Source organism: Ammospiza nelsoni, chromosome Z (assembly GCF_027579445.1).
Source record: "Ammospiza nelsoni isolate bAmmNel1 chromosome Z, bAmmNel1.pri, whole genome shotgun sequence".
In the NCBI taxonomy this organism is placed as follows: domain Eukaryota; kingdom Metazoa; phylum Chordata; class Aves; order Passeriformes; family Passerellidae; genus Ammospiza; species Ammospiza nelsoni.
Window position 1 is genome coordinate 80,131,734 of NC_080669.1, and position 22,479 is coordinate 80,154,212.

The 22,479-nt window shown below is 42.4% G+C and overlaps 1 protein-coding gene across 3 annotated transcripts in view; it reads left to right on the forward strand.

Moving 5' to 3' along the window:
• FAM219A (family with sequence similarity 219 member A) overlaps window positions 1-22,479 on the forward strand; it is a 93,326-nt gene continuing 70,847 nt past the window's right edge. For 2 of the 3 annotated variants that reach the window (XM_059491840.1, XM_059491841.1), the window contains exon 1: window positions 37-247. In XM_059491840.1, coding sequence (XP_059347823.1) covers window positions 188-247 — 60 coding nt within the window. In that variant the 5' untranslated portion in view covers window positions 37-187. Of the gene's footprint in view, window positions 248-22,479 lie in introns of all 3 variants that reach the window. The other variant, XM_059491842.1, reaches the window with a different exon arrangement.

The following is a 22,479-nucleotide window of genomic DNA, read 5'->3' on the forward strand; positions in this document are numbered from 1 at the left end:
GGGCGGCGGCCGGACCCGGAAGCGGCGCGGCTGAGTCACGGCGGCGGCGGCGATGAGGCAGCCGCAGCCGCGGGCGGTGTCGTTGTCATTGTCGCTGTCGCTGTCCCCTCTCGGCGCCTGAGGAGCCGCCCGCGCCGCCCGCCCTGCTCCCCGTGCTCCGCCCGCCGCGCTCGGCGCCGCCGCCAAGATGATGGAGGAGATAGACCGGTTCCAGGTGCCCGCCGTGCGCGCCGAGATGCAGCCGCTGGTGAGGGGCGGGCGGGCGGGGCCGCGCTGTGCCCGGGTTGAAATGACCCCGGTGCCGAGGGGGTCGCGCACACGCCCCCGGGTGTCGGCGCTGCGGGCGCGGCCGTGCTGCCGTTATATAACGGGATGTCCTGGGCGCTGCCGCCATCGTCGGCGGGCCCGGGGCCGCTGCTGTGTCATCCCGGGCCATCCTCTTATCCTGCCCCTCGCCCCGTCCTCTTCTCCTCCTCCTCATCCTCCTCCTCCTCCTCCCCCGGTGTGTTCTGGAGTGCCGTCGGTAGCAGAAGCGGGCGGGGGCAGGCGGGCGGCTCCGCTGCTGCCGCGATGGAAACGCCGCTCCTCCCGGAGCATCCCGGGGTGTTCTCTGCCGCCGGGCACGGGAACGGCCTGGGGACGAGGGAGAAGGACCGGGGAGCCCGGTTGTAGGCGCTGGGGGCGGCTGGGCTTTTAATTGACTTTACAAGCTGGGTGAGGTGTCTGTGGAGGAATCGGGCGGTGTTTGTGCCCAGCCCGGGCTGGGAGCTGCGCGGAGCGATGCTCCCCGGGGATAGCGCTTGGGGTGGGTCTGAAGTTACAAGCGCTGTGAAGCCGCAGGACCTTCTCCGAGGATGATTTTATAGCCTGCCCTCGACACTAAACTGCAGCGAGGAGATGCTCATCTTGTGTAAAGTCCAGGTGTTCTGCAAAGAAACATCAGCCTCTCTGGTCCAGCCCAGTTGTAGCAAGATATGATGGTGGATTGGGCAGCAGTGATAGTAAGCTTAGGAAACAGTTTCCTTCAACATGGAAGAATTACAAAGAAACATCACCATCAAATTAGCTTTGCTCATATTAGATGATTTGTGCAAGGAAAGCAATCTGTGAGGGTTTGATGCCGTGCCACCGCATGTGTTTTTCATACCAGGATGTTTTTTTCACGTCATAGACACAATTATACTCAATTAATGAGCTCTGAAGAGCCTGACATAATGGTTACACTACTACATGGGACCCTGGGGAATCTTTCAGAGAAGGAAGTCTGCAGGCTCAGAGGACTTTGCAGAGGTGTAAGTGGGCAGGTAGAGTGGTCCTGGGCTTTTGATAGCTTTTGAAATGGGTTATGAAGGAAGGCCAGCTGGCTGCAGCCAGGGGAGATGCTAGACCATCATCAAGTAGTGCAACACTTCTTACGAGCTTGTAGCTGCATTGCTCCAATGCCCCAGGCTTGTTTGCGTATGTGTTGTGCCCCATCTGCCTGCCACAGACCTCTTGAATGTGTTTGCCCATTTCTGTTTTCTACCTGGAAGAGGTTCTGTTGTGTGTTCCCCTCCCCTTACTCCCATCTTCCTCAGTCTCTGCCTGAAGGTGTGTTATTAATAACCTGGGGCCTGTTGAAATACACTTCATCTTGGCATTAAAGTGAAAGCTGGATAATGAGCTTCCTTGCTCAAGGTGTTGATTCCTTCTGGCACCTGGAGTAAGCAATTCCCATCTCGGCATCTGATTGTGTGAGACAGGCATATGAATTGTTTGGGAAGGTAGAAGGAATTTCAGTGAAATACTTGCACAGTTCCTTTTGCAGCAGGTGAGGATAGGTTGTTGCTAGGTTTGTGCCAGCACTGAAGCACTTTTGAAATTTCTAATATGTCAGACCATACGTTATTTAGAGTTGATGTAAACACAACCTTGGTTCCTTGTTGCAGTTAGTGTTTGTAAGAAGTTGAGAGCACCATAAATGTCTTGTGAACAGAAAAGCTCTTCAAGGTCTACAGACTCAAATTATCTTTCAGTGGCAAGAAATACATTTCTCTTATTGTGGGAGTGTTGATAAATTCTGAAAATATGCTTAGTTTGGGTTGCATCCTGGGTTTGGTTGTTTTTGTTTTGTTTTGGTTTTTGTTGGTTGTTTCTTTGGCTTCAAACCTTTGTGGTGGGCAAAAAACTGTCCATACAAGCTCATATGGGCTTGTTGCCTTCCCTACTTATTGTTTTTATATAGGAGACTCAACAAATGTGACAAGAATAGCCATCTTTATTTGTTTTATTGAAGCCATAGTAGTAGAAGTAGCAAGTTTGAAAAAGCTGTTGCCAGACAAAACAGTACTCTAAGTGTTTTCTAGAAAGTCCATGATAATAGTGGAAGAGTGGAATTTGCAGATACATGCATGTTTGTATGAACATGAACCAGGCAGAATCCAAACAGCATCTCTGGTCCAACCCAAAGAATATGATGGTGGATTGGGCAGCAGTGATAGTAAGCTTAGGAGACAGTTTCCTTCAACATTAGAATTAGAAAATTTTCACGAAGAGCTTTAACATTTGCATTAAAAAATACTCTGAATCTGTGCTTCAGGTATTCAATTCTTTTTGACTACTGGAGCTCATAGTGAAACCTGTTGGTTTTGGGGGTCTTGAGTGTTCAGGGGTCTACACACACAATTGCTGTGACTGGGTGTATAGGATTTTTCCACAGGCATGGAAATGTTGACAGTGGTCTCAGAAGTGGGATGTAGCAAGTCTGGTACAGCATTTCTGGTGTGTTCCTCTGCTTTGTAGTTCCTGGTGTGTACTTTGCAGATAGGGACTAAATACTTGCAAGAATCCTTGCCAGTCTGGGGTTTCTCATATTAGCTTGTTTGGGTGATGCAGTTCTGGCCAATGCTGCTTAGTGCCATTACAGTTACTGTGTGTCTGTCACTCTCCCTCCCATTCTGTACTTTTAAGGTTGCAGTTTAAACGCAGTTAACAAATAAATCACTCACAGCCACTTGCTCACTCCCCTCCCACATCAGGATGGGGGAGAGAATCAGACAAGTAAAAGTGAGAAAACTTGTGGGTTGAGATGAAGACAGTTTAATAAGTAAAGCTAAAACCATGCACACAAGCAAAGCAAAACAAGGAATCTATCCACCATTTCCTTTGGGCAGGCAGGTGTTCAGCCTTGCCCAGAGAAGAAGGCAGGGCTCCATTACACCTGATGAATACTTGACAGGACAAATGCCTCCAAAAAAATCACCCCAAACATTTCCCCCTAGTCCTTCTTCCTAGCTTTGTATGCTGAGCATATGGTATGGAATATCCCTGTGGTCAGTTGGGGTCAGCTGTCCCATCTGTGTGCCTGCCCAACCTCTTGTGCACCCCCAGACTCCTGGCTGGGGTGAGGTGAGAAAAGGCCTTGATTCTGAAAGTGCTGCCCAGCAATAACCAAAACATCCCTGTGCTATCAATTCTGTTTTCAGCACAAACCCAGAACACAGTAGCCACTGTGAAGAAAATGAACTTTATCCCTGTCAAAATCAGTACAAAAGTAGAGAATAACCTTATAATCTCTGGACTTACTGTCTACTTCCCAGTTTAAAAGCTTTCATTTCCAATGGTCTCAGGGAGAGATGCATCTGTCACTCTTTTCCACATCCAGAAAGCTGAAGTAAAAGTTTGTTTTTCATGTGTTACCTAAAGTCACCATGACTTGCCACTTAATCTGTATATAAAAATAAATGTTTCTAAACATAATTCCCTGCTAAAAGCAAACAAAGAAGGTCCCTTGCTTGATTTATAGAGTATACAACTAGATGAAATATTTTTTCATCGTGTTCCAACGGGAACAGGGTGTCCCAGGAAAGCACTGTTCCCTCTGAGTGCTGGCCAGTGTGTGGCAGGTCCTGAAATGAGGTTTGTGAAGCTAGGGTTTGCTCAAAATCCTGAACTTTGTGATGTTGACCTGCATGCATACTTTTGAATGTCTGTTCATGGATAAAGTGTCATCTTAGCTTTTGATGTCTTTACACTGAACTCCAGGACAGCTGCTGCTGATCTGCCTGGAAACCATCTGACAGGCCTCCTGGTCTGCCCATCTTCAAAATTAAAGGATTGGCTTCTCTTTGGCATGTAGCAGCTATACCTTTCTTAGAATGCAGTCTGAAACCTTTCTGAACCCTTCCACCCTCCAGACCTGCCACTGCCACTTGTGCTATTTATTGATCAGCTGTCTGTCAGGGGTGATAGTACACTAATGTCTGGTGTCTGCTGGCAGCACATCCTGACAGTAACCAGTGCTTTATTTACAGACCAGGGACAGAGAACCTGACATGGCTTTTTGCAAAACTAAGTTCTTCAAAGCTAAAATGTCTCTGGTTGGGGAACATTGTCTCTTTGACAGCCTTGTCCCACCGAGGTCTCTGTTGGCTTCCCATTGCAAGGCTAAGGGCAGCACCCAACTAGTGCAGGCTGGACAAAGCCTGCCAGGATCTCTGGTTGCTGTAAGTTTCTCTCTGCTGATAACAAGTCAGATAGGGATTATGTTGCAGAGCTGAGAGGTGTTTGGCCTGCAGGTTGCATGTTGGCCAGGTCTGTCATGTGTGCTCTCCAGCACTTCACATTGGATGCAGTGATGTGAAATTAATGAGGTGGGCAGTCATTTTCCTCGTCTTTCCAGCTTGTTTGGATAAGCATTGTGAAGTCAGGCAAGCTGGCTTGGCTCTGTGTGACCTCTGCAAATGTGTTTTGAGAACTGCTGGGTAACCGATGTGCACCCAAAAAAGAGGTTCAGCTCAAGACTTAATGGGACAGAGTTGCTATGTGCAGATGGACAAGATGGCATGCAGTACCTGGTAACCTGGATTAACCTGGTTAAACATCATCCAGTTGTCAGATGGGATGAGGCCCAGTGTTTCAAACCTTGGAGAGACACATTACACTGCATATTTTGATGTTGTGGTACAATTCTGTACATTTTCATCCTGGAAAAGAAGACAGACTGGTCACTGGCACTTTGTCACATTCATGTCATGCCTGTCCATTAAAATGGAACTATTTATTCTGATACAGATTTCCATTCTTGTATATTGGTCACGTTTGGCTTCTATTCTAAAAATCTCTGCCTTTTCAAATTAATATAAACTAATTTACAGGGTGTTCTGTTTACTCCTAATGTTTTGTGTCATGCCATCTTTATCAACATCATGCAAGCTCATCTGCAGGAATTCTGTCCTGCTAAGATTCTGTTCATTTCCAGCTCGACCTGTTGTGATCCTTCTGCCCTCACAGAAAGGTCTCTCTGCCTTAGCTGCTGGGTAGAGGGTTATTTCCAGATAAAATCAATTCAGGGTTTGCAGGGACGTGATGAGGCCTGAAATTCATTATTTCTGGGACACTTACACTGGGGAGATAGCTTTCTTGGCTGATGGAGTTGGTATTTGATGTCTTAACTTCCAGCTAGTCAGTTTTTCCTGGTCTGTTGGTGGTGATGCATTTGTTATGATGATTTGTTTTCTAGCAAGTTTTTTGCTGGTAAGGTTTCCTAACATAAAATTCTTATTACAGTGGTAGATGTTAAAGGCAGAGAGAGATGAAGGGAAACTTGCACAGTGAGGATGCTGCAGACAAAAAAGAAGTAAAATTTCCTTTGAAATAAGAGTGGCTGGCCCTGTAGTTGTGTGTAGAGCCATCTTTTCTTCAGCACTGGAGTCTCACTGCACATTCTCCCTGTGATTTTTAAATCTGTGTTTTGGACTGTTACCTAAACTCTTGCCAAACCCTTAGAATTTTTGTTAAAATGAAACGTGCCGAGCACACTGCAGTGGAGTTGTATCTTGAGTCTGTTGGAACATGGATGCCTCCCGAGCCCGTGTCTCTTGCATGCACCAAGCCCTGGCTGGCATGTGATGGCAGAGTGACAGGTGACAGTGTTGGATCACACGTTGCTCCTATAGACCAACACAGGCAGTTTCTGTTCTTAGCACAAAAATGAAAGTAGAGTAAAAGTGCTTTTGCTTACATGGCATCAGTACCACTTTTCCCAAGAACGCATCTGTCGAAGTGCAGCAGCTTCAGTGGAGCTTTGACACAAACTTCTAAGACTTTGGCTCACTTTCTGAAAACAGCAGGAAAGCAGTATTTCAGTTTCCTGGTTTTCAGCCCACATGAAAAATGGGAGCTCTTTCCAGAGAAATTGGGCTGGTGGTTCCTATATCTCAATCTGAATCATTGTGCCTGGCCTGGTTCCTTGCCAGCAGGGGCCTCAGGCTTGTAGCTCTAGTTATGAGGATGACAGCCAAAGTAATGGTTTTGTTCAGCCAAATCCTACAGTGATGCTGCTGGCTCTTCAGCTGAGATGCCAAATCTGCACCAGTTCTGAAAGTGTAAAATTTTCAGAAATTTTGAAGGTACAGAAGATGCATTTATGTACAGCTTTGTTTTTTAACATCAGAAGAGAATGAAAATAAATTATATTATCTACCTTTTTTTTCATGCTTCATTTTTTTTAAAAACCTGTAATTTTAGTCAGCAGAGAGTATGAGTGCTTGGCATGCTTATAAAATCTGCATTCTTTATTTCTGCAAAATACTGCCTATCTCACCTTAAGAAAGTTGTGCTGCATGCTAAGATCTCCCTGTAAAATGAGGAAAATGAAGAACAGAAAACCAAAAGTAATTACAGCAAAATGAAATGCTGTACCTGTAGGGCTTATAAATAGTATGTTAATATAACATTAGGTCTATGGTGCAGGTACAAAAATCCCTCATTTTTCTAGAAGGAAAAAGCTTCTAAAATGAAAATGTCATCCTTATATATATTCATTGTAATGTAGCCCAGGGGTTACACAGCTACTAGTTTTGTAAATGCTTACAGTACATGAGATTTGTAATGTTGCAGGACTGTGGGTCCTGAAAAAATTGATTTCAGATAATGCTGCTTTTAGTTATACAGCTTTTTTTTGATGTGCTGTCATGTCATCTGTAACAGTGGCCTAAAGACTGCCTCCCTGAATACTTCAGTTAATTGGAATTCTGTCCTGTCACTTCCCTGTCCCATGTCAGGCCTAAGGTGCAGAGGTACAGGAACATTTTTGTTACCACCCCAGGCCAGGCTAAAACTCCAGCAGTAATCCAGCACATTCTCCCAAAGGAAGCTGGTGAGGGATGTGCTGCTATGTCTGGAGGATGACCTGTCAGGATATGGGAGTGTGTTATGGCTGGCATGCTCCTTCTTCTCTGCTTCTTTGTGTAAGTTCTGACTACAGTTGTTCTGTCAGTCATATTTGGAAATCTCCTTCTGAGTGAAGAAAGGTATTTAAAAGGGGGCAGTGAACTCCATGAACAATTAAATCTGCACAGTCCACTCTTGGGATTCTACCATCATTCCCAAGAGCTTGTGAGCTGTAGCATGATGTTAATACCTACTCAGACAGCAATTTCTGTGCTGATATAGCTATATCCTTTCTCTGCCAGCAGGTAGGGGCAGGTCTGTAAAGAGACAAGATGAGGAAAATTCCAGGGTGAGAGAGGAGAAAAAGGCATGCCTTAATTTCTGCAGGACTTCATTCCAGGAAAGCCCTTACCTTACCAACAGGGCTGTGACCTGTCTGGAGGTACATTTTACTTTTGGTGGAATTGAAGCCTGAACTTGATAAGGATCGAGGAGGAGACCCCATTACCAGTTTGGTCTGTGGGCTAGAGGATTAAAAGTTGGCTAACAGCAGGACTACTAGTTAGTGACAATGGCGTACCTGTTTCTTTAGACATTTTAAGATCTTGGCTGCCTTTCAGCTTCTGCGTAGATCAGTTGTTTGTCACTTTCCATAGGCAGTCTGTAGAAATGTATTTCCCCTCACACACATGCCATACATCTCCAGTGAGGTCTTGTGCAGTTGAGTATAGGATTCTGCCAAGGTTATTCTGTATCTGGCACTATAAAATTAACATTGTAGTGATGCAGCCACTTGCCACTAGTAAAACCATCAGTTCAGCTCAAAGCATTTGTAGTCTGAACCATTATTCTTTGAATTTTAGAGAGTCATCTTGTGCAACGGATTAGTGTCCATTTTGTGGTAAGCAGTTGGAAGCAAGCATTTGTTTCATTGGTTTGTCTCTGAGTATTACTGAGTCAGAGTGAGTGAAATTGTAGGTGGAAATTTGCTTGATTTTGAAGAGTAATTGCTGGCAAATCTGCTGAACTTTTGGACACATCCATCACCAATTCACAGGATAGCAAGGCTTTATCACATCAGGAAACTTCTTTGCAAAGAAGTGCTCTCCTAAATACGTGCAGAGTATTCAGGCTTCATCCCAACTGTTTTTACTAGGTGAGTTGCAGTCATCTTAGTTGTGGACTGAGAAAAGTGTATTTTTAGTAAAGTTGAAAGTAGCACATATTGCTTTTGTTGAGAAGAGCCCTGGCTCTCTAAAGATGGATAAGACCTTATTTCCTTATTTCTTATACAGAAGGGAAAAGGGAGAGTACTGTTTGTTTCATCTTAAAAAGGTATTCCAGCTGTAGTGGCAACTCTGCTGGGGATTCAGCCTCTGCTGTGAACAAGTTACCTTGTTAGAACATATTTAAATTCTTCCTGAGCCAGCTAATTTCTACTGCATAGAACAAAGTCGTTTGCTATCAAATAACTGGCCACCAAGTGACTCCTGTAACCCAACACCATCTGCCTGCCAGAGTACATTGCTTAGGCTCTGTGTGCAGTGCTGAAGCAGGTAGAACAAACATACCTCAGCTCTCTCCTCAGCCTGCTTCCAGAATAGTCTGTGTTAGAGCTTTTCTGAGGAGCTGCTATTTTGTTCAGCATCCAGAACCATCAGACATGGATTGTTCCTCTTTGGACATGGTATGGTGTCTTGACTCATGCTTGTCTGACACTGCTTTTTCTTAGTTTCTTTTCAGTTTCCTTTCTGAGCCGACTCCCATTTATACAAGCACATCTTTTGGGCTCTGCAGCGTTCAGTCTAATATTCCTTTTCCTAAGCCAGGCAGAGCAGCAATATTCTAATGATCATTTCTCTCTTGCGTGCTTTACTGACTGCATGAGAATGTCAGTTAGTGATTTCGTACACCCATATCCAAGCAAAATGTTTACCTAGGTTATTTCTTGTTTCATGTTTTTGCTTGTGTGTGGCCCTGGGTGAAAACCAATCTTGGCCTTTGCAACAATGTCAGAGTTGCTTATGCTGATGTAATTATTGTTTCCTTCCCTATTCCCTGCTGAATTTGGGGCAGGATGGTTTCTCTTTTTTCAGCAAGTTTGCCAGAGGCATTGGAAGTACTTTTTAGCTGGGATGAGATAGCCTGCTTTGGTGGTGGACTCTCATGCTCCTTGTTTTGAAACAGATGTTTTACAGCTTGCCAGTAGATCTTTTTTACCTGGTGGACCAAGCATTTTTAGCTCCCTTAAATGCAATTAAATCTGTCTCTTCATCAGTTCATCATTTCACTTTTTTTGCATCATTAATTGTGGTGATTTGATATTTTTTGAGTTTCTGTGATGGTGTCTCAGGCTTAAGAAACTGTTGCTTTTTCCCTTTAAGTGAGGAAGTACTGCAGTCCCTGCAGAAGAGCTCATTGGCAGTGTATTGCAGTATTGAAAAGAACCTGTTGGTTAAACCCACATTTGTAAATTCAGGAGAGTAAATTTGTTTACACTTGCCTAAGCTCTTTTGGCTTAAGTCATGTCCCCAGACAGTGAACTGTTCACGTTTCACTCTTTGGCTGATATACCAGCCTCACAGCCGATTAATGATAGGGCAAGGGAGGCAGATGGGACTTCCCATGTTTTGAGCCAGCTAGTTCTAGGAAAGCAATTTCTTGGGGTTGAAGCAGAAGGTCTAATATCTGTTAGAGAAGAGAAAGTAAGGGGATTCAAATCAAATAATGAAGGTCAACAAAGCTAAGTGTAGAGTCTTGCACCTAGTGAGGAATATGTACCAGTACAGGTTCAGGGTTGAACTACAGGAAAGTGCCTGGGGGTTCCTGATTAGAAATCTCTGATTTAAAAGGCTTTTACCTGTAGTGTTTAACATAGTAGAGGAAAGTACTTGTAATTTTAATACTCATGGGTCTTATCCTCATTGGTAGTGACGCAATTGTAGGGCCTAATTTCTAATATCAAATTTGTTTTGTTGTCATTTGTTAAGTAGCTTGATGTATAATAAAAGACAAATTTTAAAATTTCTGAAATTTGCAGAACCTGAACATCCAAGGAGCTGTTTGAGCATACTGACCTGAAAAATGAGAGAGGGAGGCAAGGAGGTGGGCATTGCATAGGGTACATGTTGGTAATTGAAATGAAAAAATGAATAGGAATGTTCTTAACCAGAGATGGCATTGCAAAGCTTTTTTTCTGGCAGAATCTTGTGATTGGCATATTGTCTAAAAACAATATACTTATTTGTATGAAAGCATGACTTTTTTCCCAACAACATGCACGTGATGCAAATGAAAAATACTCTGTCTGCGATGACCAGAGCAGACTCTCCAGCTGAACACCACATACAGATTGTGCAATCACTGCTTTGTCAGCCAGTGCATGGAAAGGGGCACTCATGGTGATGGAACAGAACTAGAGAAGGTTCAATCTTCCAGACTTCACTAGTTTGGAGCAAGGGCCTGAGGTGTGCAGAGAAATGTACAGAGCTCCAGTGCCAGTCCAGGGGCCAGTTCTTACTGCACAGCCTCCCCACTGCAGCAACACTTCCACTAATGCTTCTGTGGGACATCTTTGTTCCAGAGGCAAAATAGATTAGCATAAGTACAGCCTGCCTCATCAAAATTATCTGGTGCCTTTTTAGTTGTGGCATTGAGCCCTAGTGGTAGTAAATGTGGAATTATTTTGAAAGCACAAGGCAATGCACCATACCTGAACCTTGTTTCTCACAGCATCTGTCTCTGGAATATATGTGGAACAAAAGAAAGCCTACATGGGATCCCTTGAGAAAAGCTAGGGTGTATGTGGATAAGATGGGAATGGAAGTGTGTAATAGGGCTTTCACAGGATCCATGTGATTTGAAAACAGCAGAAAAAGCTTTCTTTTCTAAGCCTAGAATTCTAAAACTTCAAAGGATCTTGCGGGAAAATTGTTTTGTAGGCCAGGGAAAGACTTAACCATTCCTCTCTGCCCCTACCAATCTCTTTTGGGCCTGTGGGTCTGTCTAGATCTCTAATCTTAATTACCCTATTTTTCCCCCTTATTTAAGGGGGAAAAAGGGAATTGCAGTTCTGAGAATAGTAACAGGAGCAGCATGTTCTCAGGCTCTGAGGATGGAGGTCACCTAGCCCAGTGGAGCGTCTAAAAGCTGCACTACACGTTGGGTTCTTGGCAGTTGATAAGCCAAGGAGAAACTGCTGGGTTGTGATTCCATTTCTGTTAATGTATGTGTCAAAAGTCAGATCAGCTTCCAGTTTTGATCACTGCAATTAGGGGGAGATGGGTATTGTTAAAGGAGTTAGAGCAAGTCCAGCTCTTCTTGAAAATATGTCATGACACATCTGTGCTGAGATTTAAGCAGCGGGAGTTGCCACTTACAGCATTCAGGATGCTAATATAAAACCTGAAGAAATTGTCTAGAATTCTGCAAAACATTAGCCATTCCTCTGCTGCTCTGATGAAATAAAATGTCATACTGCTCCTTGTTTTCATCATTTCCAGCAGAGCCAAACCCTTTGGTGGATGTACCTTAGAAAGCATATCACAAAAGCAGTTCTGTGAAAAGAATTTCTTGTACTTCTTGCAAAAATTAGGGTAAAGTGATTGTGAAAATAGCTGAGATGATCCATGCTGTGCATGTAAGAATTATTATAAAGCAATTATCTGGTTATGGGAGAATATTTTATTTGGATTATGTAGTTACATAGAATTTATAATTCATGCTTTCTTCAGAAAAGAAGTTCCCCTGTGCTGCAGTGGGAAATGTCAGATATGAGCTTTTATTAACTCTAAGGTTCTATATTTGCAACACTGAATTCTAAAGATTAATCACTGAATTTTGGTAAAAAATTATTTCAGTTAGAGTCCAATCCAATAAGAAAAGTTTGTCCCACAAGGTTAACTGCCAGCACTTAGAAGATCAGAGGTGCTTCTGTACTGACTTTTAGAGGAGCAGTGCTTTCTGCTTGGTTTGTGACCATAAGTTGTGCTCGATTTAACAAATGAGTGAATTAGGTGCACACTTCGACTCTTTTCAGTGAGTGGGACCCTGATTGTTGGATCTGCATATGGAGATGGAGAACATATTTACCATCTCTCTCTTCAATGATGATCTGAAAACCAGTATTTCATGGTATCAACTCCAATAGTCTCCAAATTTCCCCTAGCTTATCCAAATGATGTACCCTTGAATCAATATTCAGTGGAATGTGCATAGCAGTGCTGGTTTTTGGGAAGCGCGGTAGCTAATGTCCTAGGACCTCGCTGGAGGAGCACAATTTTACTGGCATAAGAGGTGTGTGTTTGATGCTGGCTCATTTAATTTCCTCCTTCTTATTAAGCCATGGATATTTGACAGTGGCTGTGATTCTGAATGACCGTGGATAATTCTGTAAAAAAGCTGTGACGCTCTTCTGTCATTGCAGATTTACTTGATTGCACAAGGTCCAAACAGCTTTTTGCAAATCCTAATTGCTTTGAGGATCAAGCATTTTATTTCTGGTTTCTGATTTGTCTTTTGTGCAAGATTCATCAGAATACAGGAATATGTAATAAATTTCTCTCAGTAGATATGTAGGACCTCAAAACAGGGTTGTGATGCATCTTTGTCAACTCTTTTTTTCCTAGACCAGTCAATTAGGTGTTTTGAAAGATTTTCAAATGGCCACTGAAGTCTGGCTTGCTATAGTAATTAATAACTGGGAGAAAGCTAGATGCTTTTTACCACAGGTATCCTACCTTGGTATCTCTCTGTTGGTAGATTTTGCAGAAGCACCAACTGGGAGACTTTGCATAAATTCAGAACTCATTAACATCACAGGGAATTGCCAGCAGTCAGTTGCAACGGTGATAACATGTTCATGCTGACAGAGAACCAGGAGGTGTGGATGAAGCAGGTCTGCTAAATACCACTCCAAGCTTGACATTCTGAAGTGTATTAGACCCTTGCTGAGTTTTTATCCCCTTGATATTGCAAACTTGTTCTTTTCATTTAGCAGGACTGAAGAACTTTGTCTTAGTAGTCTGAAGCTGTACTTCAGGCTGTGGTCTTAATTGATAAACATGACAAATCCTTTAATTTTTCAGGGCTGAAGTCAGTTCGTTCTTTTTATTATGCAAAAATAGAAGCGCTCTTCCTGGGCATTACTAGGGCATGGGATTTAATTCTGCTGATTGCCAGTGATAATAAAAGCATAACATTCAGCTTAACTGGTAAATCGTATGAAATTTAATGGTGGTCACTTCCAAATGAGTACCTTGGAAATTTCAGCAGTCCTCATTTAGCCTTTTATTTTCTGAATTAACAAACACAATGTGTCTCATCAGTTTTTAGATGGATCCATGCCTGTTCTTCAAAGACAGGGCTGCTTCCCTGGCACACTGTAGTGCTGCCCATCCTGTATTGCAGTGCCTAGTGGATGTCCTTATGGATCTGTCACTGCCACCAGAATCAACTTCAAAATATTTTTACACATGTGAAAGTACCATCCTTTACTCCATCCATCCTCCATTAGTTCTGTTAGTTGCCATTTTGTATTGCTGGGTCAGATTTTTCAAAATCTATTGTCATCCTTCCCTGAGTTTCCAAGTTTTGCTGTATTTGTCAGCCTGATCTTGAGTTAATGCCTCAAGTGTTTGCCCACAGCCAAAGTCTATTGTAAGCAAATATTGTAGCAAATAAGCCCTGCCTGAATTAGAGTCTTACTGTGCATCAGATGGTGCAGGCAGTGCTTGGATGGTGAGCACACAAAGCACTCAACCAGAGCTGCTTGGCTAATTTTGGAAGGTTCCTGTCTGAAGGATGGGACTGTGCCATGGTCACTTGAGTGCTGGTGGAATGTCCTTCAGAGGGCAGGGGCCACCTAACAGACATGGCCTTGATAGGGTAGAAATTATGTGTGGGTTGGACCTCTCCTAAATGGTGTCAACAGTTCAAGTTAGACACTTCTTAAAGGCTGGAATGACCAGATGGATGTCTTCTGAAGTTATTTTAAAACTACTTGCTTTTGTCTTGCAGAAACTTTAAATAACCCTGGAAGTATAAAAGTTTAAAAAGAGGAGTTATTGCATCTCATACAAGAACAGGCTATGAGAATTGGGATTGTTCAGCATGGAGAAGAGAAGGCTTTGAGGTGACCTAATTGCAGCCTTCCAGTACCTAAAGGGAGCCGTCAAGGAGGATGGAGAGGAACTTCTTACAAAGGCATGTGGGGACAGGACAACGATGAATGGCTTCAAACTGAAAGAGAGTAGATATTAGATTAGACATTAGGAAGAAATTCTTTGCTGTGAAGGTGGTGAGATACTAGAACAAGTTGTCTGGAGAAATTGTGAATGTCGCATCCCCAGAAGTGTTCAAGGCCGGATTGGATGGGGCTCTGAGCAGCCTGGTCTAGTGGAAGGTTTCCCTACCCAGGGCAGGGGGAACAAGATGGAACAAGATGATCTTTAAGGTCCCTTCCAACCCAGGCCATTTTATGAACCTGTGATGACTCTGTGATTTAGCATTTCCTGAGTATGTCCAGTTTCTACTTGTTAATATTTACACATATCTTGGTAATTCCTCTAAATTAGGATGGGAAAAGGACTTAACAACCAGCGAGGCTTATTTAAAAATTCTTTTACTGCTTGCTGGAGTGAAATAAGTGGCACTGTAAACCTGGCCCTCCTTCAGTTTGGCAGATCACCTGGAAAACCACCAGCTATGTCTAGCTGTTTCAGCCTAATTAATGTTTTCTGATTAGAGTTCCTGCTCTGAAACTCAACTGGATTTGTATCAAAAAAGACCAAAAATTTTATTTAGGGCAGAGGGGTATGCTAAACAATGAATGCACATCAAAAAGCTCTAAATTGAGAACTGTCATCTGGGATGGAAGGATTGGTGCCTGAAATCTCAGGATCGGTGATGAAGGGGAGGAGAGAGAAAAACATCTTAAGGATTCTTAACAAGCTAGTACCTCCAGGTCAGTGGATGTCTCTGTATTGCTTTACTCAGCCACAGGTGCAGATCTTTCTTCAGAACTGGCTGAAATACAGCATGATTTCAGTTTCACAAAGCTAGTGAGCTGCTGATAAACCTGCACAACCCCCAGTACACTGAAGATCTCTATCAGTCTCTTTATATACCTTGAAAAACCCAAACTAAACAGCCAAAACCCCAAGCCATTTCAAAGAGTTACGTACCTTTGAGTAAAGAGGTGGAAGGAATTCCACTTGTTATTGAGATTTGTCTCTGTCCTGTCTTGCATCATAGAGTTGTGCTCTGTAAAGGGCTAAAAAACATGATTAACCAAATCTCCTAACCTTGGTATTGTTTTATGTTACTCTGAGTAACTTCTGCCTTTACCACTATTTTTTAACAGAGGTCTCTCCTCTATGGTGTTGATAGAATTCTACCACCAGCTAGGATGATTTGATGTTGAGTAGATGTTTTTCTTTCAACTTTTCTCTCTGGTTTTCTTTCCCTCATGCATCTGACGTCAAGAAATAAAAAATAAATGAGCAGCCTTTACCTTTTGTTTTGTTCCAAACCTCAACTAGTAGGTTTATGGGAAAAGCAATATCTTTCCTTGAAATCTGCCTTATTATTATTATTATCAGGTTGGTATGATGGAATGATTGAGATTCTTACAGTTGCCAGTGCAGAGAAAATTAGTCTTTTATGTTGCTTTGAGTTATTGCAATAACTTCTTCTGGTAAGAAGGATGTACCTAGTCCTCCTTGAGATGCTGGTCATCGCTCTGTTTTTTCCTCAGATGGTGGCTTTGGTACTGCAACAGGCTTTTGTTGGCTACTAGATGTTTCTCTTCCAGAAGTACTTGTAGTGAGTAAAATATTAGAGGTCCAAGTGTCAATGAAATTATCTAAAAGTAATACTGTATGACATTGCTCTGGTGAAACAGAAAGGGTTTCATAGTGCATTGGCTGGCAGTAATTGCACACACACATTTCAATTTAAGGAAAACCAGCTTGTACACTACAGTGGCTGGTTTGTAACATCTTCAGCATGTGTTTAAGCTCAATTTACACAAATATGTAAACTTAGCTGCCTTACCCCTGTTGCAGCATTGCTGTGTGCTTCTGTCACTTGTTCCACAGCAAGTTTTATGGTCACAGTCTCTGACCTCTGAATGTTACAGTCAGAGGTGACTTTGTGAACATACACGCCAGGAAACATCACAGGACAGGGCACCAACCAGCCCCAGTGTCAGCTGAATTAATGCTGCACATTGAGGGACTCTTGAGCTAAAGCTTGTGATAACAAACCTGTGGTTTAAAGCTGGGTTAAAAGTTGCTGGTGAAGCAACTGGCAAGGAGTCCTTCTATTTGTCAGAGGAGTTGCTCTTAGAAGTCCTTATCTCCATCTCATAACCTGGACAAGGATTTCTATAGATTTAGCAATGTTTATGGTGCTGAGCTTGGACTTTTCTCACTAGAACTCGGCCACAGGGCAGCCTTTACTGTGCTCAATGCCCCTTGAATTACAGAAGTAGCAAGAACAACACCAGTATTATTTAGAGTGCTTTCTTAAAAATACTTTCCCCGTATTTTATAGAATGTGCCAATGGCTTAATGTGACATGTCCTATTTTTAATGCAAACAGCTCCCTTCTGGATACCCAATGTTAACTAGAAAATGGGCTAGAGATACAGCAGCTTTCAAGGCTTGGTATTTAGATTGGAGAAATTAAGCTGCATTACAGGGTTCAGTGAACAGGAACATGGGCTGCCTCATAGTGGCTTTGTTGCGGGCTTGCCATCTGGCTAATTATCCAGCGGATGGTGGGAGGCCTGTGTGGTGGTTCCTTTGCTACCTGCAGGCCTCTGACAAGTTTGGGTATGCTGGAGTACTCAAGTACTTGAGGGCATGCAAGGCAGAGCCTTCCTGCAAGCTGTTGTTCTGCTGTTTTGGCATAGCAGGTACACAAGTAGCAATTAGAGTTGGACTAAATGATCCCTATAGGTTCCTTCCAATGCAGAATATTCTGTGGTTCCCTATTTAAGCTAAAAATTTTGCCAAAGCTCCATCCACTATGATCTGTTGAAGGGATGAGTTATAAAATCAGTGCAAAAATCCTTATTCTCCAAATTGTTTGGGTCTATCTGTGAACCTGTCTCTACCAAAGAGCTACTGAAAAAAGGATGAACCTGGACAACTGGTGCTGAAGGGGTTCAGTTATGTCCCAAAATGTGTGGAATGTGGGTAAGAGTCACAGAAACATCCTGATGAGCCAAAATCAGTAAAAAAAAATTCTGGTCAAGACCAGAGACTTTTTGCCCAGACTTCCAGGAAAGAGTCTCGTGCTCCTCTAGATTGTACTTTGTAAGGTTTAAACTTTTTATATGCAGTGTTGATCAAGAACACTGCATATAGAAAGTATATGCAGTGTTCTTAAAGAAAGAATAATTTTGTGATGCTGTACCACTGTATCTTTAAATATTCTCAGGTTTGGATGTTAGAAAATAGCTTTTGAACCTGATAGTTGTACATAAATGTCAGCTCTGTATCAAGAATAAACATCTGGTTGGATGTACACTTGGTTAATATTGATTAAAATTGCAGTCTCATTTAAGCAGAGTCTGGCAGTACTGCCCTTTTATTGCTATGGGCAACCAACATGATGTAAACTCACCGAATATTAGATTTATATTTAATGTATCCATTGTCTTTCTGGTACAAACAAGGTTTCTTCCCATAGATGAAGAGAGTTCTGACTGCCCTTTGAGGACGCTGAAGCAATGCTAACAAGATCAGGGATTTTAGTGTCTGTTCTCAACTGATTAATTTTTTAAATGTCTTCCCATTGTGGAAGAAGTTTTCTGTTTAAGTCTGTCTTTCCTTTGCTTCCTGGGGTGGTCGGGGACAAATGCATTGGAATCACAAAATGCCCATCTTCTGTTTTTAAGGGTGAAACATGGATTTGGGTTTCGCATTTCAGCAGTTTCGCTGAGGTTCTGGCAGATCTCCCATGGAGGTATTGGCTTTCTCCTAAGAAATTAATGCAGATGAGGGCAAAACAAGACTAAATTAATAAACTGTTCATGTGAACTTGCCACTGGAGCTCGGCAGCTGATGACTCTCTTAGAAACAGTGGGAATTCTCCAATGAAAACAACTCAAAGAAAAATTATTTCTATCCTGACTATGAAACAGTGTAGGCAACCTTACAGCTCTCGAGAGGTAGACACTTGTGTTCTAGAGATGATCTCTAATGTAATCATGCAGCATTGATTTTTATCTTTCTAGCCTCTGGTTGTTCTTGCTGAAGTCATGGTAGGCAGCAGCCAACATGGGCTTAGAAAGATTCCTTTGCAAGTGTGAGGTCAACATCCTCTGTTCTTCCTGAGCAGCAGTCCTTTTGTTCTTCCTGACGGGGTGTTGTTACAAGCTAACTTGTTACAGGACCCACAGTTCTGAGATTCTTCAACTTTTATTAGGCAAGAAGTATATGAATATGCCTTTATCAGAAACAAAAATTATTTCTATAACAATTTCTCTCTTAAAATTGTATGTTTTGTCCATGTCTTTTAGCTAGCTGGGATGGAACTTTTTCTTTCATTTTTAGCTGTGTGTTTTTTATTTTAGTGAATTTCTTAGCTCCTGGAAGGAACCTCCTATCCAGTATGCAGTATGATGTGATCTGTTGGTTTCTGGTGCTGGCTGTTACAGCCACATTAGAAAATGAATGGGGATATGATGCTCTTCTCCACTTCCAGGAATATCTGAATGCATCCGTCCTGTAACCACAAGACTCCAGCATCAAGTAGAGATGCCTGAATTAATGTTAAGCTGAGCATCTCAATCCAGACATGCCAGCATGAAGCCTTCCAGGACTGCATTTACCACCCCAAAAGTTGGGTCATTTAGCTTTCGGTGAGCTTTGTGCTTTTTTTGGTGAAAATATACCTCAGGTAACTTGTTTAAAACTAAGTGGATTTGTCTTTCAGTTGCACTGCACTAACTCAGATAGTACCCTCAGAGCACTGAAAATGTTTTAACCACTTGAAAGAGATTTGCCTCTAAGCTATGCAAGAGTTACATCCTGGTCATGAAGAGGTTGTATTGCCTCTTGGACTTGGGTCTTCATTTTCTAACAAATTCCAGCTGCTTCTGTACAGGTTACTTGTGGAGAGAGAGCCAGGAGGGAGATTACTTGATGTTCACTTATTTGGCTGCAGTTTTATGTGTCCTAAAGGATGTGTTTTGTAGGTAACTACAGGGGTTGCAGCATGGAAACCTGACTACAAGAGGCTTTGTTTAAGAAATAGGGGAGAAAATGTGATTTCCCTTTACAGTTACTTGCTGAACTAAACTGTAACTACATTTCCAAGCAAATTCTAAGTGCTACTGCATACTGTATAGAGCTGTACATCTTTCTTATTCGTTTAAGGCAGGGATTACAGGGGGCAGTCTGTAGAGCTTTTACAGATTAGCAGGACTGCTAGCTATGCTGCCATGTTTCCTCTTTAAAAACTATCTGAAAGGTATTTTGGGAAGAGGATTTTTTGCATCCTGCAGCTGTAGGGAAAATTAGCTATGTGGATTGGTCTCTGGTATTTGTCCTGTTTTTTCTTGAAATAATTTTACTCAATAAATATTTTTCAGATGGTTTTAGTGTTTTCTATGACTCCTATGCAGCCATGATGCGTTGGGCTCTGAAAAAAACTGGAAACAATGGAAGAGTTCAGCAATGCCCCCATGAAAGCCATCAGATCAGAGTTTTAAATTACCTATATGCCTCAACTGTGTCTATAAAATAAGTAAGTCAGTGGGAGGACAAACAGTGATTTAAGATTTTGCCAGATGATTGTGGAGGACTAGGTTCACAGGAGAAACTACATGGGTCCTTTTTTCTAATAACTATTTGTTTCAGGACAGAAATATCAAATGTAGTAAATATGTGAGCTGAAATAAAAGTCTCTGCTAGACCATTGCTGTGTCAGTGTGTTGTATGGGAAAAAAGTATCTAAAAAGTTGGTGCCAATTCATTGTAGTATAGATGTGCCTTAGTGCTGGCTGAGAGCTGCAATGCAGGATTTTGTTTCTCAGGACAAGTGACCCCAAAGGACTGAACATGCAGTGTCATTTCCTGGCCAGTCTCTCCATGACGCAGCCTTTTCATTCCTGGACATCCATGCAACTGTGCTCAGCAGTTCAGATTTTCCTGCCCTGGGAGTGGGTTTGGTTGAGATTAAGACTGATTAAGATGCCACTATTTTGCATGATGGTTCTGCAGATCAGCTAGTTTGCTTTCAAATGTATCACCAAAGATGCCTGTCCTAAGCTGCCTTCTGCTGCTGCTCCCCCACATTGCTTCAGGTTGCCATGGGGCGAGATCTTACTTCAAATACTGGGATAAATCCAGGTGTGCTTGTGTGCAATTCAAGGCTTCTGCCCTTGGTGTGAGGGCCACCAGGACTTGTGTGTGTGTGCAAGAGACTGGAGATGAACCAGCTAAGGGAAGGTTGCAGTTTCCCAGCAGAGGCTTGTGAGGATGTTTTTGTGTGACAGGGTGTACCTGGGACTACCTGAGATGTGACACAGGCTACTTGTGCAGCAGGGCACAGGGAAAGGGACCCTGGAGAGCTGCGAATCAACAACTCATCCCATCCATGAGGCACACACAGAAGAGGGAGCCACAGGCTTGTTGGGCGTTCAGTGGGATGGGAAACAGCAATTAGGCTGTAATTAGGCAGCAGTAGCACTGATAAAGAAGTGCCAGAGGCCATTGACTTCTAACAAGGTTTCTGATAGAAAGATACAGCCCATAAAAGTCAAATCTTTTCCGAGGTCAGAGTTTCTGAAACCTTGGTAGACACAAATCTGCCACTAAAATCTGGTAAAATGGAGTGAGCATTTTAGGGAATATTAAATACAACACTTCAGGTGGTCCTCTCAGCACAAACTTCTTTTTCTAAATTCAACATAAATTCATCTCCCTTTTCAGAGTTTTCAGAGAGAGGCCTCTGTATTCTGCTGATTTTCCTGTCCCTGTAAATTGGGTTACACAGTCCAGGCTGGCCCCTTCACAGTACAGGTATAGAAATCAACATGTTAGAAACCAAAAGCCATTCCACCATAAAAATATGCCTTCAAATTTGAGCAACTTCCAGCTTTATTGGCCACCTTATTTTAAATCACACTTGAGAAATTCTTGTTGACACATTCATGGGGAGGTAAGTCACTCATTTAATCACTTAAAGCATTAAAGACTGGTTTCCTGAGACTTGCCTGTTCTGCGGTGCATTTCCAAACACCTGGTTATCAGCAGAACAGAATTCAAAAGCAGAAAGTGTTGTTTTTTGTGCAAACACTGAAGACTGCAAATTGGTTTTCCCTCTTCTTTGAATAAACAGTATTACCTCTGCTTCTTGAGAAAAGCAGGATCTGGTTAGTTGTATATAGAAGTGTCCTCTACCAGTCTGAGCACACACTTCTGCTCCCTGGAAACAAAGAGAGAGGCTTCAAAAGTGTCTGGTTAGTTATTAGCCTGTTTTCTTGACAGTTTCCAACTTTTATTTTTTGTTAAACCAGCCACTTCTGGAGTTCTTGTGTGAAAGACAGTCGAGCAGAGAAACACTTTGATATCAAAGTGCAGAGAAGGTTTCAGGGAATACTACTACAAAATTGGGGAATGTAGTGGTTACTACACGTGCTTTTTAAGAGAGAGAGAGAGAAAAAAAAACTTGAATTTGAAATTTGGATTATGATACTGTTGCTCATTGCTGCAGTCTCTGCCCAGTGATGTCTGTCAGGTAACAGGTAATCACATGGAACAACCGCCAATTTGCTGGCTAACATAATTGAATTCAATTTAAAACATGTGATCAGCTACTTTAAAGATTTGAGACAAATATTTCAACCCTTGTGAAAGAAACTTTCTGTTGTATATTAAAACATCCAGAGAACCAGGGATATCCACACTTCATGGTCCAACTAGCAAACTGCACAAATCACTAGCTGAATGCAGGGTGCCTAGATTGGACATGCAAAACCCCAGCTTTTTTGGTAATTCACTTCAGGGACATGAGAAAGATTTTCAGTTTATTAATAATAATTTCACAATTGGGAATTTGAGAGAAGGGAAGAAAGCTATTTTTTTTTTTTCAATCAACCCATGACAGAAAACTGAGGCAGAGACCTGTTTCTGACGTCTTGTTGATTTGTAGTCAGAAATTGGATCAATTTTGCAACACATTGCTTCAAAATGGATTTATAATCTTACATGTGCAGGATTTTTAAGGCTTGTTTTTTATTGCTTTTTGAAAGCTGTATTTGTGCACTATACCTCCAATTTCTGTTCCGTAATTTCAGTAGCAGAGTAGGAA